This window comes from Sinocyclocheilus rhinocerous, unplaced genomic scaffold (assembly GCF_001515625.1).
Source record: "Sinocyclocheilus rhinocerous isolate Xijiao unplaced genomic scaffold, SAMN03320098_v1.1 scaffold2216, whole genome shotgun sequence".
Taxonomy (NCBI): Eukaryota; Metazoa; Chordata; class Actinopteri; order Cypriniformes; family Cyprinidae; genus Sinocyclocheilus; species Sinocyclocheilus rhinocerous.
This window is the reverse complement of record NW_015641008.1, coordinates 587,333-600,258: the sequence shown is the minus strand read 5'-3', so window position 1 is coordinate 600,258 and position 12,926 is coordinate 587,333. Positions and strand designations below refer to the sequence as shown.

Genomic DNA, 12,926 nt, shown 5'->3' with positions numbered 1-12,926 from the left:
AAAAAGTACTGGGGAAAAAAATTCTGAACTGTGTTTGAGACATTACGTACTTTTGTTCCATGCACAGAAATTCAAGTTTAGTTTTGCCACATGGCCTCTGTTTGTAAGTATAGTTGTAAGGTAAGACAAACAGTTTTTAGCATGTATCCCATGTGGTCATGATGTAGTGTCTTTGCTGTAATACGACTAGTCTAATAAACTGTAATGAAGCCTGTGTATGTGGTCAAGTAAATGCTTTAATTCTATTTTGCAAGTATAAACTATGAATACTTCCTTTACTTTGTCATTTTTTTGATTCAGGATTTACTGACTTAAAATTGTATTCTGACATAAAACAGGCAAGCATGACTCAATATTCAAAACAGCAATTATGAACATTATACCCATGTTTCTATAAAAAAAATTTTTTTTGGGGGGGGGGGCGGTCAGAGTACTACAAATTGTGAGAAACTCATTTGAACTCATTTAACTCATTGCCTGTCAACCATAAACCAAAATAATGACACAATGACAGTAAAGCTCAACTTTTTTCTCAATTAGGATGCCAGGGAAGTATGATGACATTGTAGAACCTGTACGTGTTTAGCTAAGTTAATTTCACCTTTATTTTTAAAAAATGAGGCACATGTGCAGAGAAGTCACCAAAACGCTCAAAAGAAAAGACATTTGTGTGAGAACAGAGGTATGGCCTATAACAAATAAAATCCCTTAAGTGGGCAAAATCAAAAACAGACTAGTTTAAAACCCTTGGAGGATGTTGGAGGCTCTGGACCAGCCCAAAGCTTTAAACATTAGGCGACTTATAATATTAAACTACTAAATATGAACATTCTGTCATCATTTACTCACTCTCGTGTTTTTCAAAACCTGTATGACTTTGTTCATTCTGTGGAACAAAAAAAGGAAACATTCTTCAAAAACACCTCTTTAGAAATCTTTATAAAACGTCTGTCCACAGCTCTTTATAAGATGGTGTATGGGAAAAGGCACTGCCGCATATACTTGAGATTTTTATATCGTGACTTTTTTTAAAAAGGAGATGCCATCATATGCAAACTGGTAAAGGCCCTTAAACATGACTTTTGTGTCACTTTGGTAAATTAACCACAACACACAAATCTCTGTGACACACAGTAAGTGTCACAGGCTACTATGCACTAACTGATCCCAATAAAGTGAGCCAAAGTAATTAAACAGAAGAGACGGGTAGAGTATATCTTCAGAACTTGAGATGTCCATTCAATTCGCTGTCTGTTGATAGGCTGAAATTAGTGCAGGATATTTCAACCTAGCCAAAGTCAATGCGTGGTCGATATTCAAGTACCATTGGGTAGGCCTGGAGAAAGAGACATGTTGTAGATGAGTATACAATGTACATTTTACGGTACAGTATGCAAACTTAAAATACATAAATGGATTTGTATACAGATTGTCAAGTTTATTGGAAATGTATTTCTTTAACGATTAAATCATTTTTTTTTTTAAATTGAAGTTGAAATCAAACTGGCATACTCTCTCTTAATCACTGAGCTCATGGAACATCGGTCTTGAATGTTTATACATTGCTGTTAAAGGGATAGTTCACCCAAAAATGAAAATTCTGTCATTAATTGCTAGCGCCATTTTGGAGAGCATCACATACGTAAACCGCGTATGCAACGTATGTACGCGGATACATTATTTACATTCAGATCAAAGCATAAACAATGTAAACAGCGTATCCGCGTATGGTGCTGCTAACACAGAACGGCATACGTTGTTTATGTATGTGATACTCTCCAAAATTGCGCTACAGGGTGACGCGGAGGAGACGATTTGTTGAATAAAGTCTTTTTTTTCTTTGCGCACTAAAAGTATTCTCGTTTTTACGGTTGGACCACTGATGTCACATGGACTATTTTATCGATCTCCTTGCTATGTTATTTTGAGCCTTGATTGTGCAAGGATCCTTGCTGTCTCTCGGAATGCATCAAAAATATCTTAATTTGTGTTCCGAAGATGAATGAAGGTCTTACAGGTTTGGAACGACATGAGGGTGAGTAATTAATGACAGAATTTTCATTTTTGGGTGAATTGTCCCTTTAAAAGTCAATCTCTCTATGGAGAAAATGAATGGAATATGGAACTCTGTTGCAGCACTGTTGTAATGGTTGTAATCTAATCATATTTTGAGTTATTCTTTTCAAGAAAGCCACAACCTTTGTGTTCCAAACAAATATTAATACATTTTCAATCTGCACTGAGAATGCGAGAACATCTTCACAGCAGTACTGACGGGTTACATTCTCATTCTCAAGTACACTCAAACAACACTGTCAGAAACCTGTTTATAGAAAGCAAGGGAAGGAGTTTTCTGTACTGTACCAGAAAAATAGGAGATAAGGTGCCAGCTCTTTCTGACCCAGTTCTGTGCCACTTCAATTTACAAGGATTTCATTTTTAACCTCATGTAGCTTTTATATCCTCAGGAGCTCGTCAGAAAAAAAATTTGTTGCGACTTTTTTTGGCAGAATCCCAAAGCTGATTATGTGTATCCTTGTTGAATTCTCAATTTATTTAAAGTCAATTTCAAGATCTAGGAAAGCTATAAGGGAAGTCTTTCTGATTTTACAGTATACATGAAATGTGTGATACATTTAAAGGCAGAGTAAGCGATTTCTGGTAGCCAATATTGATATTTGAAATCACCAAAACAAACACGCCCCTACCCCAAAAGGGTCTTGCCCCTATTTTGATAGCTCCGCCCCACATATACGTACGCAACCCAGGCTCTGTGAAACAAAGCAAAACCAATGTTACACCGTGTCTACGGACGTGAGCGGCGCGGCGCAACAAATCCCCGACAGAAAACTGCTGCCGGGTTCTATTTATGACGTGCGGACACAAATTTAAAATGGTTTTCAACGGTCGTTTGATCGCGTCCAGTGTAGGCAGACTTTAGCTGTTGTAGACACGGTGTTACTCACCTATTGAGAAGAAACATAGCAACCTCGGCGTCCGATCGCAGGCCTCCGCTCCTTGAGTTCTCTCCAGCACTGGAAAGCTGATCCAATATTTTACACGGGTCCTACTTCTTGCCTTATCTTTCCGCAGACGTTTTCCTCTTTTGTTTTTTTATCCGCCATCTCTATCTTTCTGTCGCTCGGCTCGGCTAATGTCCGTCCCATGCACTGAAAGCTCTCTCCTCCACATCACGAGACGAGTAGACACGCCCCTTATTGCTGATTGGCTACAAGTTTGTTTTGCTATTCGGCCCGAATCAGTTTTCTAAAGTGTTTTTGAAAAATCACATACCCTGCCTTTAAGTGATAAATGTAATATTCACCAAAACAATTATAAATAATTAATTAATAATACTTACTAGGGATGTCAACGGATAAATATTATTATATTATATTATAGTATAGTATATTTATTGTTTTGTTTAAAATTGACATTTTAATCATTAAATTTAATCATGGGGCAAAAAAAAATTTAACTCAAGAAAATGTTATGGTTAAATGTTCATGAGCTGTACTTTGACTAAAATAGAGCCTACGTGGTGGCTTTTCCACACAGATGGAAAGTCATACACTTATCAACAGAGTATACAGGGACCCTCATTAAGATGTGGCATTACCCTATGAAGTCCCCTGGTGAGTTGCAAGAGGATATGCTTGGGTATGAAAACAGAGTAGAGACCCCCCAGTGAGGCGTCTGTAACCCCCTTCACCACAACAGCGATTCATGACCTGACCCTGGACCTTATAGCGCCATACTCCATGACAGCCTTGTGTAAAAGTGACAATCATAATGCTAGAATTAACTCTGAAGTGCATGCCCAACTGAGGAGGGGGTGTGGGACTGACTTGACTTGTTTTGAAATTAACCTTAAAGTTTTATGGCTGTCTTAAGTTTATTGCTTTAAATTGTAAATACCATGCAAAGTCACACAACTTGCTATGAACCTGCTTTGAGTAATAGGGTCTGCCATTGCTATGAACCTGCTTTGAGTAATAGGGTCTGCCACACTGCTCATCCCAGTGGAAAAGATGAGAGGATTTAGATTTCACACATGAGGAGAGAAGGAGACACTGGTATTCTCATAGCTTACATTTTCTCCCCGAAGCCTCCAGCGGGTCATGTAGATAAACTCCATGGTGTGGTCTTTACCCATGATCTCACCATTGCATAGAACATCTAGCTGCAGAAAAAGTTAGTGACTGTCAGAGCAATTTCATTGTATGGTAGACCAAAACAGCCAAGAACACATGAAACAAGAACAACATAAACAGCAGAAACATGGTAAACATGAGATGGTGGTTAATTGGTGAAACACATGCAATGAAGTAAAAGATACATGTTTGAGTCCTAGAAGAGCATATTTCATTTGGAGTGTTCCTGTATGCCAAGGTCATGAGTTTGATTACCAGGGAACACATGTACTGATAAAAGATATAGGTTTTATCACACTATATGCACTATAGGCTTAGCATAAATGTGTCTGCAAAACGCATAACATAGACATGTGAAATATAAACGAAATGGAAAGGCAATATGTAATATCCACCAAATCGTGGTGCCTTTTTTTGCTTACAGGAAAAATGGTCACCTACATAGACTAAAGATATTCAGGTGTTACCTCATAAGAACTGGGAAGCTTTAACTTCAGACTTAAAAACTTCTTGATTGTTCCAACAGTCACTCTTGTTGAGCATCGAATAACTTTTTTCATTAAGCCCTGGAAAACAAGGCGAAAAAACAACTTTGATCAAATTTCCAAAATGCGACTCAATCAAAATATTAGAATGATTTCTGAAAGATTGTGTGACACTGAAGACTGGGGTAATGGATGTTGAAAATTCAGCTTTTGCCATCACAGGAATAAATGACACTTTAAAATACATTAAAACAGAAAACATTTTTTTTAATTGTAATAATATTTCATTATATTACTGAAAAGAATGAAAGTAAAAGATAATTATTTGCAACAAGGGAGATACTGGCAATGTGGGAGCCGATAGAAATGATTGAGCTTTGGAGTTACACTGATTGATACTAGGCTTTAGAAAAGAATAAGGATCAGCCTCGACTTTAATCTTAAAATGTCAAACACACTGATCTTGATGGAAAAAAATCTGATCCTGGATCACTTTTCCTTTAGAAGGAATAAGACCAACACAGAAAGAAGATAAAAGAAGAAGACGACATGGGATGGCACACATAAAGTAGGAGGAGGAGAGATAATTTAAGATGGGTAACCTTAACAATGTTCTCTCCCATCTGCCCATTGTTACGCAAGCAGTCTAGACAGATGGCTATCTGCGGATCACTCCTGTGGTAGTCTCCATCACCTTTAACATCATCATCTTCATCCACTCGGGTCTTCTTACATATAGGGCCATCCTCTGGAAAAAGACAAAACAGAGCTGCTCATGTTAAAGGATTGTCATTTAAATCACTATCAAAAGGTCTGAACTGTTGTTTAATCTATCTTTCACGCAGATTTCTTAAATTGTACTTTTTTTTTTTTTAACTAAACTGAATCAAGCCGAATAATAACACTAGTATCTAATATAAAGCTGCTTTACAGCTGAAATTCAATTTATAACATAATTGATTAATTTTTCAACATTAAGTGTTAATGAGTTACGTCTTCTGCCATTTTGGAGAATGGAGTACCCAAGAGCGTAATCTGCGTAATCAGCGTTGTTTACGCTTAGGGGAAAGCGTGCGTATGTGTTGTGATACTCTAAAATGGCGGAAGACGTAACTCGGGGAAGAAGAATTGTTGAATAAATTATGTTATTTTTGTTTTCTTTACGCTCAAAAAGTATTCTCGTAGCTTCGCAAAACTGAAGTTGAGCCACTGATGTCACATGGACTGTTTTACCGATGTCCTTACTACGTTTCTGGACCTGGGAACATTACAGTTGCGTTGCTGTCTATGCAGGGTCTGAGAGCTCTCACATTTCATCAAAAATACCTTAATTTGTGTTCCGAAGATGAACAAAGGTTTTACGTGTTTGGAACTACATGTGGGTGAGTAATTAATGACAGAATTTTCATTTTTGGGTGAACTTTAAGTGTTAATTTCTTGTTTATTACTGTGAAACTGCTTTGACACAATCTGTATTGTATAAAGCACTATATAAATAGGCTAAATGTTACTTGACTTTTATTTATTTATTTTTATTTTATTTATTTATTTAAAAAAAATTTCTGACTCCCCAAAATGTTTAAAATGCACGTGAAAATTTGGATTTTATGTGAAAATTGCATAAATTTCATTTAAAAATAAAATAAAATAAATAAATATGTGCCATATTACGTGTTCCCCTGACAATGCAGGGCACAAAAGCTAAACATTTCAGACTCATAGATATGCTAATGCAAAATAGCATCTGCATCTTTTCTCAGGCTTTCTTTCATATGAAATAGATAACATTCAAAATGATGATCTTGGGAAAATCATGAATGTGGTAATTATCTCATCATTAAGAACTGCTTACAGCTGCAAACACTTACAAGTTGCCTTGGAGACTCCAAGTATTATGAAAGTCATTCATTTTGGTTCATACAAAGAGCATAAGAGCTGCAGATTAAGAAGATTGTAGTACACAAACAAAAAACTCATACATTCCAACAAATCACACAAAACATAATTTAACTAAATGGGGCATCCCAAACAAATAAGGCCATGTAATTTTACTACTGATATGATGTAGAAAAACAAATGAACGGCATGTTCTTGTGTGTCTTCACCATCATTCAATTTGGTCTTAAGGCAGAAATTAAGTCATCTTGTAACATAAATCCGCGTGAGAGCACATTCTAACTTGCTGACCAGTGTTACTTAATAAAATTAATTTGACGGCACTCTGAAAAAAAGAAAAAGAAATAAATTTATTTTACCACGGCAGATTTTTTTTGTCAATTAGACAATTTGTAATTTGAAAGGAAAAAAAAAAAAAAAAAAACTTAACTAGATAGTTGCCTTTATCTTACAATTATTTATATAGCACAATTATTTACATTTTATTTACATTGTTTTATTGTAAATAAAAAGGTGTTTGTCTAAAATGCCACATTATGTCTAAATTTGGTCATACGAGTCAAGCGTTCTGCAAAGCCATATATCCATTAAAGTCTATCAGTTTTAAAATTTCAGTGCTTATCTTTACAGTTGTAATTGTATAAAACAGTTGTACAGAGTGACTCTGTCGTAGTTCTCTCTGGAGTCAAGGGAGCAAAGTGACACAGATACATCTATACTGATGACTCACATCTTATACCCACCACCTCTTGAGTCAAGGTCAGTGGAACAGAGTGTGGTAGATTCATTTGAGCTGTGAAGACATTACTTGATAAGGAACAAAAGTGATACCAAAAGTCTGATGAAAGAAGTTTAAATGCTGATACAGTAGAGTAACCTGGCCCATAGCAGGACTCATAACCAGGAGAGTCTAATGTGTGAGATTAAAGGGATAGTTCAGCCAAAACCAAAAGGTCTGTCATTATTTACTGAGTCTTCTGCTATTCCACACCCATATTTCTTTCTTCTGTAAACCACAAAAGGAGATGATAGGTCGAATTTTCTTGCTGTTCTTTTTTTCTATACAAAGAAAATTAATTTTGACCAGGAGCTTTTAAGCAGCAAAAAGGACAGCATAAATGTATCATAACAATAGTTCATATAACCTGTGTGTTCTATCCCTAGCCTATTTGGGATATTTTTTAAATGCTTTTTGTTTTCTTTCATTTTCAGAAGTTCATGGTCTCCACTCACTTTCATATGGAAAACAGCAGAGTCAACATTCTGCTCAAATTCTCTCACTTTTCTTTCAGGTTTGAATCGAAAACAGAATGACACAATTTTCATTTTCAGGTGAACTATTCCTTTAAAATGGTGAAGCTTTGAGTTAACATGTTTATCAGGTGAGTGCAGTTGTAGATCATTTCACTGTTTGAGTCATTTACCATCAGGACTTTCTTTCACTTTGTTTCTTCTCCAGAATTCAATCTCTTGCTGCTGTTCCTCTGGAAGAAATGAAAAAGTTAATTAAATGCCAGTTGATATATGGTATTTATAAATGACACAAGAGTTACTTCAAATGGCAAAATACATACTTTCTCTAAGACCAGGCACAAGTTTGAAAATGACTTCTTCTAGAGTGTTGTCGAGCCTTTGGAGAAAAGAAATACACAGAAATGTGAGCTACCAGAACACCAGCCATGCTAATGTCGCTGTCACGTCTGTTAGCAGGTTCAGGTTAATGCTGCTCTACGCTCTTGTTATCATGTTATCATTCTGTCTGGTGTTGGGGTGGAGATGTATCACTGGTGTGGAGAGGCAATACTGTGCAGGGTTAGTCTCACAGCTGACACTCTGGCTCCAGAACATAGTCTGGCAGTTGCTTGGAATGCCTCCCAACCAGGATCAAATTCACTGCCACTTTATGACCCCACACTGCTCAAAACCAGGCAACTGTGGGTAACAAATCTCTCAGACCTTTTATGGAAAAGCTATTAGATTTTGTTCCAGATTTCTTCAAAATCAAATAGATTAATCTCATTAATCCTTATCTTGGCTTGTATTGTTGTGTGCTCTACAATGCTACACTGAGTCTGATCCCAGACCACTTGAAGCGGATTTGCTGAAGGGGTTTTGAATTAGTAGTAGGATATCATGGACCAGTGTGGTTTACCTTAACATCTCCAAGGGATTTGTTTCATGAACCTGGATACCACATTTTGGGCAATCATTGCTGTCCTCAAAATGCTGGACTATACAGCTTTTACAAACTATACAAAAGCAGAAAAAAAGAAATTATACTTAAATAACAGTAAAAATCTGTGAAATTTACAATAAAAAAAAAAAAACAGCAGCTGTGGCAACTTCACTGTAAAAATACAGTAACAACATTTGTGTAAAATGAAATGAAAAAAATAATTTTCATCGTCCTATAAGTCAGCTGTTCCCAACCCTGGTCCTGGAGGCACCTCAATACTGCACATTTTGCATGTCTCCTTTCTCTGGCTGCGTTTACACTGCATTAACATGCGATCACCGTGATCCGATCAAGCAGATCGGACCATCAGTCAATCAGAACACGGCGCGTTTACACTTGGCAACATCAGCTGAGATCTCTATCTGGATAACCGATCGGATCTGTCTTTCCCGCGCAATATTTAAATAAGTTTGCCGAGAATGGCCCAGTGCAAAGTCAACCTAATGTGTTGGGCTTTCTGTTGAAAAGCATTTTCCGTCGCGGGACATTTTACAAATCAAACTCACTAGGGCTCCACATGGGCGTTCTCCGTCTTTCTTGTGACCGTTCGGGAGAGAGGGGGCGGGGTTTTGCGTGATGTCGACCTGCGAATGCAGACCATAGAATGCAGATGCAGACACGATGGCTGGATTGCGTTTACATTACACTGAGATCCGATCACAATGCGTCCTCTACTACCTCTGGACCAGGACACGCTGATCAGATAACATTCCGATCAGAAGCGCGTTTACACTTGTCTTTTCAATGTGTATGTGGACAACATCCGGATACAGGTTGCATGTTAATCCCAAGTGTAAACGCAGCCTCTGACACACCAATTTCAGGTCTTGGAGTCTTTACTAATGAGCTAATGACCTGAATCAGGTGTGTTTGATTAAGGAGACAAGCAAAACGTGCAGTTTTGGGGTGCCTCCAGGACCTGGGTTGGGAACCATTGCTTGAACAAGTCATCCAAGTAATAAAATGACTTGTTCTTTTTTTACTTCTAAAAACTATAAATTTTGCATTGCTTTACCATATTTGATGTCCTATTGTATCCATTACAGATTTTCACCATATATAGCAAGAGAACTTCCCATTTACCAATTACATTTTACTGTAACATTTTTACAGTTTCTTACTGTTAAAATTACAATAATTTTTAATGTCAAATTTCACAGTTGAAATTCCCTGCAAGAATGACCACAGACTACAATTAAAACCAAGTCTTACAAACTGGCATTTAGATAAAGCTTTAGCTGGCTTTGCTTGGCCATGGCCAGTAAAACACCTATAATTTTCCACCGGCAAAATTATAGCAACACTCATTACCTTATTGCTCTGTAAATACACACATACAAAGCTATCAACACACATAAACTATTTCAAACTGCTTTACCTCATGAGTGAGTGCATGGGGAAAAAATAGCCACTGCCCACACATATTACACACTGACATTGATGCACGACACAATCAGGTCATCATGTGTAATAAGTTGGGCAGGTGGCAATACAAAATACAGTGTATACTAAAACAAATGCCTAGTACATTCAAGATATGAAATTACTTTTATGGCATTAATTAACAATAAATATAAGCAAAAAATGATTAAAATAAATATCAAATAATATAAATAATAATAAATTTTACTATTGAACTTTCTCATGGTTTACTGTACATTTCATATGCCGCAATCAAACAATAAAGCACACATTGCAAACTAATTCCATTAAGAAAATATTTTGTGTGAAATATTTTGTGTGAAAATTGATGCTTGAGGAGAATATCTGTTGTCATGGTGACTGATCTACAGATGACAGTGACAGTGTGTTGGTCATGTATCTTAAAAATGAGGGAGATTTCACATCTGGTTTGCCGTACCAATATAATGCAAAAAGGAAAGTAGGTCACTTACACCTGACAATGAAATGACTATTAATTAACACTAGATCCTGATGTTCGCATACTCTCTGTGGAAATACATATGTGCCTAATCAAGCATTATAAAATTAATTGTCCCTAAAAATCATTAACAACAGCAGTAGTGGGATTTATCAGCTTAAATACATGCAACAAACACTGGTCTAAATAGTGTATCAGTGAAACTGGTAGGTCTGCACTAAAGTACAGTAGTTTGGTTGGACACATTGATTCATATATTAAACATTTAACAATTACAGATATGTAAAGTTATTTCCTTACTCTGCTACCCTAACTTTGTATGGATAATTACATTTTATTACTTGAAATTAGCATTGCTTTTTTTCCACGTGCTGTCCGTGACACTATTAGAACAGATCATTTTTGGGTCAGAGCCCACCGGCTGAAAACCACTGCTAAATCATCATTAAAATTTTCATTAAATTCTCATAGAGACTGTAGATACTTACAGGTGTGTAGGCACTCTGTCACAGTAGTGGGCTTGATCAAGTACCCTTTACAGATATAACAGGTGATGAAATGGTTTAAGTCCCTCACCAGGTGTTTCCTATGTGATGTCATTGTCAAGTTACCAAAGGAGGGATGAAGGAAAAACAGATGGTGTAAGGATGAAGTGGAATGCAGCTTCAGCCACTCTGTAGCTCAACTGCAGTATTCTGCTGAAGGGCCCCTGGCCTTCTCTTCCTTCATGACATCATGGAAAATTAAACATGCCCTTAAGACAGACCTGTGGATGTGGATAAAACAATCATGCTTTATATAAACATTTTTAAATCATTGAAAGTTGTTGAAAAGATGTTTTTTTTTTTTTTTTTACTTTTATTGCTTTGTCTTTTTGTGTAACATTAGCCTATAATCTTTGTTTGTTAAAGGTGCATTCAGTAAGGCTGCGTTTGAAATCGTTCTCTCTCAGTAGGTACTTCTTTTGAATTTCTTATTTAGTCACCATTAAAAATCAGTGGTTCTCAATTCCAGTCCTGGCTGACACAAGGCGAATTCCAAATGCTATTGCACCCTTAAAGGGCACTTTTGGAAGGGGATGCCATTTGTTAGGGCATTCCAAACGAAAGTGAACACCTCAATCCCTCCATGAAGGGCCCTTTCACAAGTCCGATGGTCTATAATTTATGGTCATGTAATCCAAGTTGGTATCCTCATGATTTTAAAGGAGGAGAGTTTGGGTTAACGTAACGGGTTAACAGAATAATTCAAGGTGTTTTGTTATGATATATGACACAAAATTCATATTAAGTTTAAATAAGTTTCATAAGTAAGAAATATGTTTAATAGTAGATGCGTTGGGTAAATGTGACCTGCAGGGTTCAAAGAAGAGATGGCAAGCTTTATAGCATAGGGAACACACACACATACACACACACACATAAAGCATATTTTAAAAACTTCATTATTAAATGTATATTTATTTGTAACATATTAACAGCAATAATAATAATGCTGTAACATTCCAGGTGAAGATAATAAGCAAATTACATTGTCTTTCATTGCTCCCTTCGCCAAGGGCCTTCCAAATGGCTTTATTATGACACGGATGTCCCCTGCTCTCTCCAAAGTCCCTACTTCAATGGCTCTTCCCTTTGGAGTGAGCAAGGCATAGGGATGCTCACTTCCTATTGGAACACTCATAGAAATCTCTACTAACAAGCTCATGATCTGAAGCAGGTGTGTTTTAGACAGACATACAAAAAGTGCAGAGTGGTGGGTCGCCAGACCGTAATGGGGAACCACTGTTCTATATAGTATGAATATTCACCACGTTGTCATTATTACAGTCATGTGACCTTCAGCCATAGTCAAGGGTTGTGGCTAGAAGGGATGCAGCAAAAACCGGAAGCTAAAAATAAATTACATTTTCTACCTATTAGATTGTTTTATTAACGTCTACACCTACCCCAACTCTAAACCTACCCCTTAAAATAATGCAAAAACAGTAATTACTGTATTGTTGTACAGTGTGAGAAAAATGACGCTGTATTGATGTGCACCTGCCCAGTAGCTTTTGCTGTATCCATTCTAGCCTTAACCATAAGGGCACTCTGGAGTCATGGCCGCCATATTGAAGGGCATTCTAAACTAAAGTACTCAAAACTGGCCACTTCAAAGGGCCCTTCGGAATAAAGGATTTCCAAGGGTGCAACTGATGAAAACTTTGCTCTCATGATACTTTTTGCACAGGTTTTATTGTGCACTGCAGAAAGTAAAACGCTGTAGCTGTT

The 12,926-nt window shown here is 36.9% G+C and overlaps 1 protein-coding gene across 2 annotated transcripts in view; it reads right to left on the bottom strand.

Annotated features, from left to right (window-relative positions):
• Positions 1-332: 332 nt before the first annotated feature.
• LOC107753439 (polycomb group RING finger protein 5-B) overlaps positions 333-12,926 on the bottom strand; it is a 27,203-nt gene continuing 14,609 nt past the window's right edge. Inside the window, exons 2-9 of one of the 2 annotated variants that reach the window (XM_016569578.1) lie at positions 11,142-11,419; positions 8,688-8,784; positions 8,110-8,165; positions 7,960-8,019; positions 5,242-5,387; positions 4,622-4,720; positions 4,094-4,183; positions 333-1,336 (exon numbers count right to left, since the gene is read on the bottom strand). In XM_016569578.1, the coding sequence (XP_016425064.1) occupies positions 1,289-1,336; positions 4,094-4,183; positions 4,622-4,720; positions 5,242-5,387; positions 7,960-8,019; positions 8,110-8,165; positions 8,688-8,784; positions 11,142-11,253 (708 nt within the window). In that variant the 5' untranslated portion in view covers positions 11,254-11,419 and the 3' untranslated portion in view covers positions 333-1,288. Of the gene's footprint in view, positions 1,337-4,093; positions 4,184-4,621; positions 4,721-5,241; positions 5,388-7,959; positions 8,020-8,109; positions 8,166-8,687; positions 8,785-9,277; positions 9,366-11,141; positions 11,420-12,926 lie in introns of those variants that run through there. The other variant, XM_016569579.1, reaches the window with a different exon arrangement.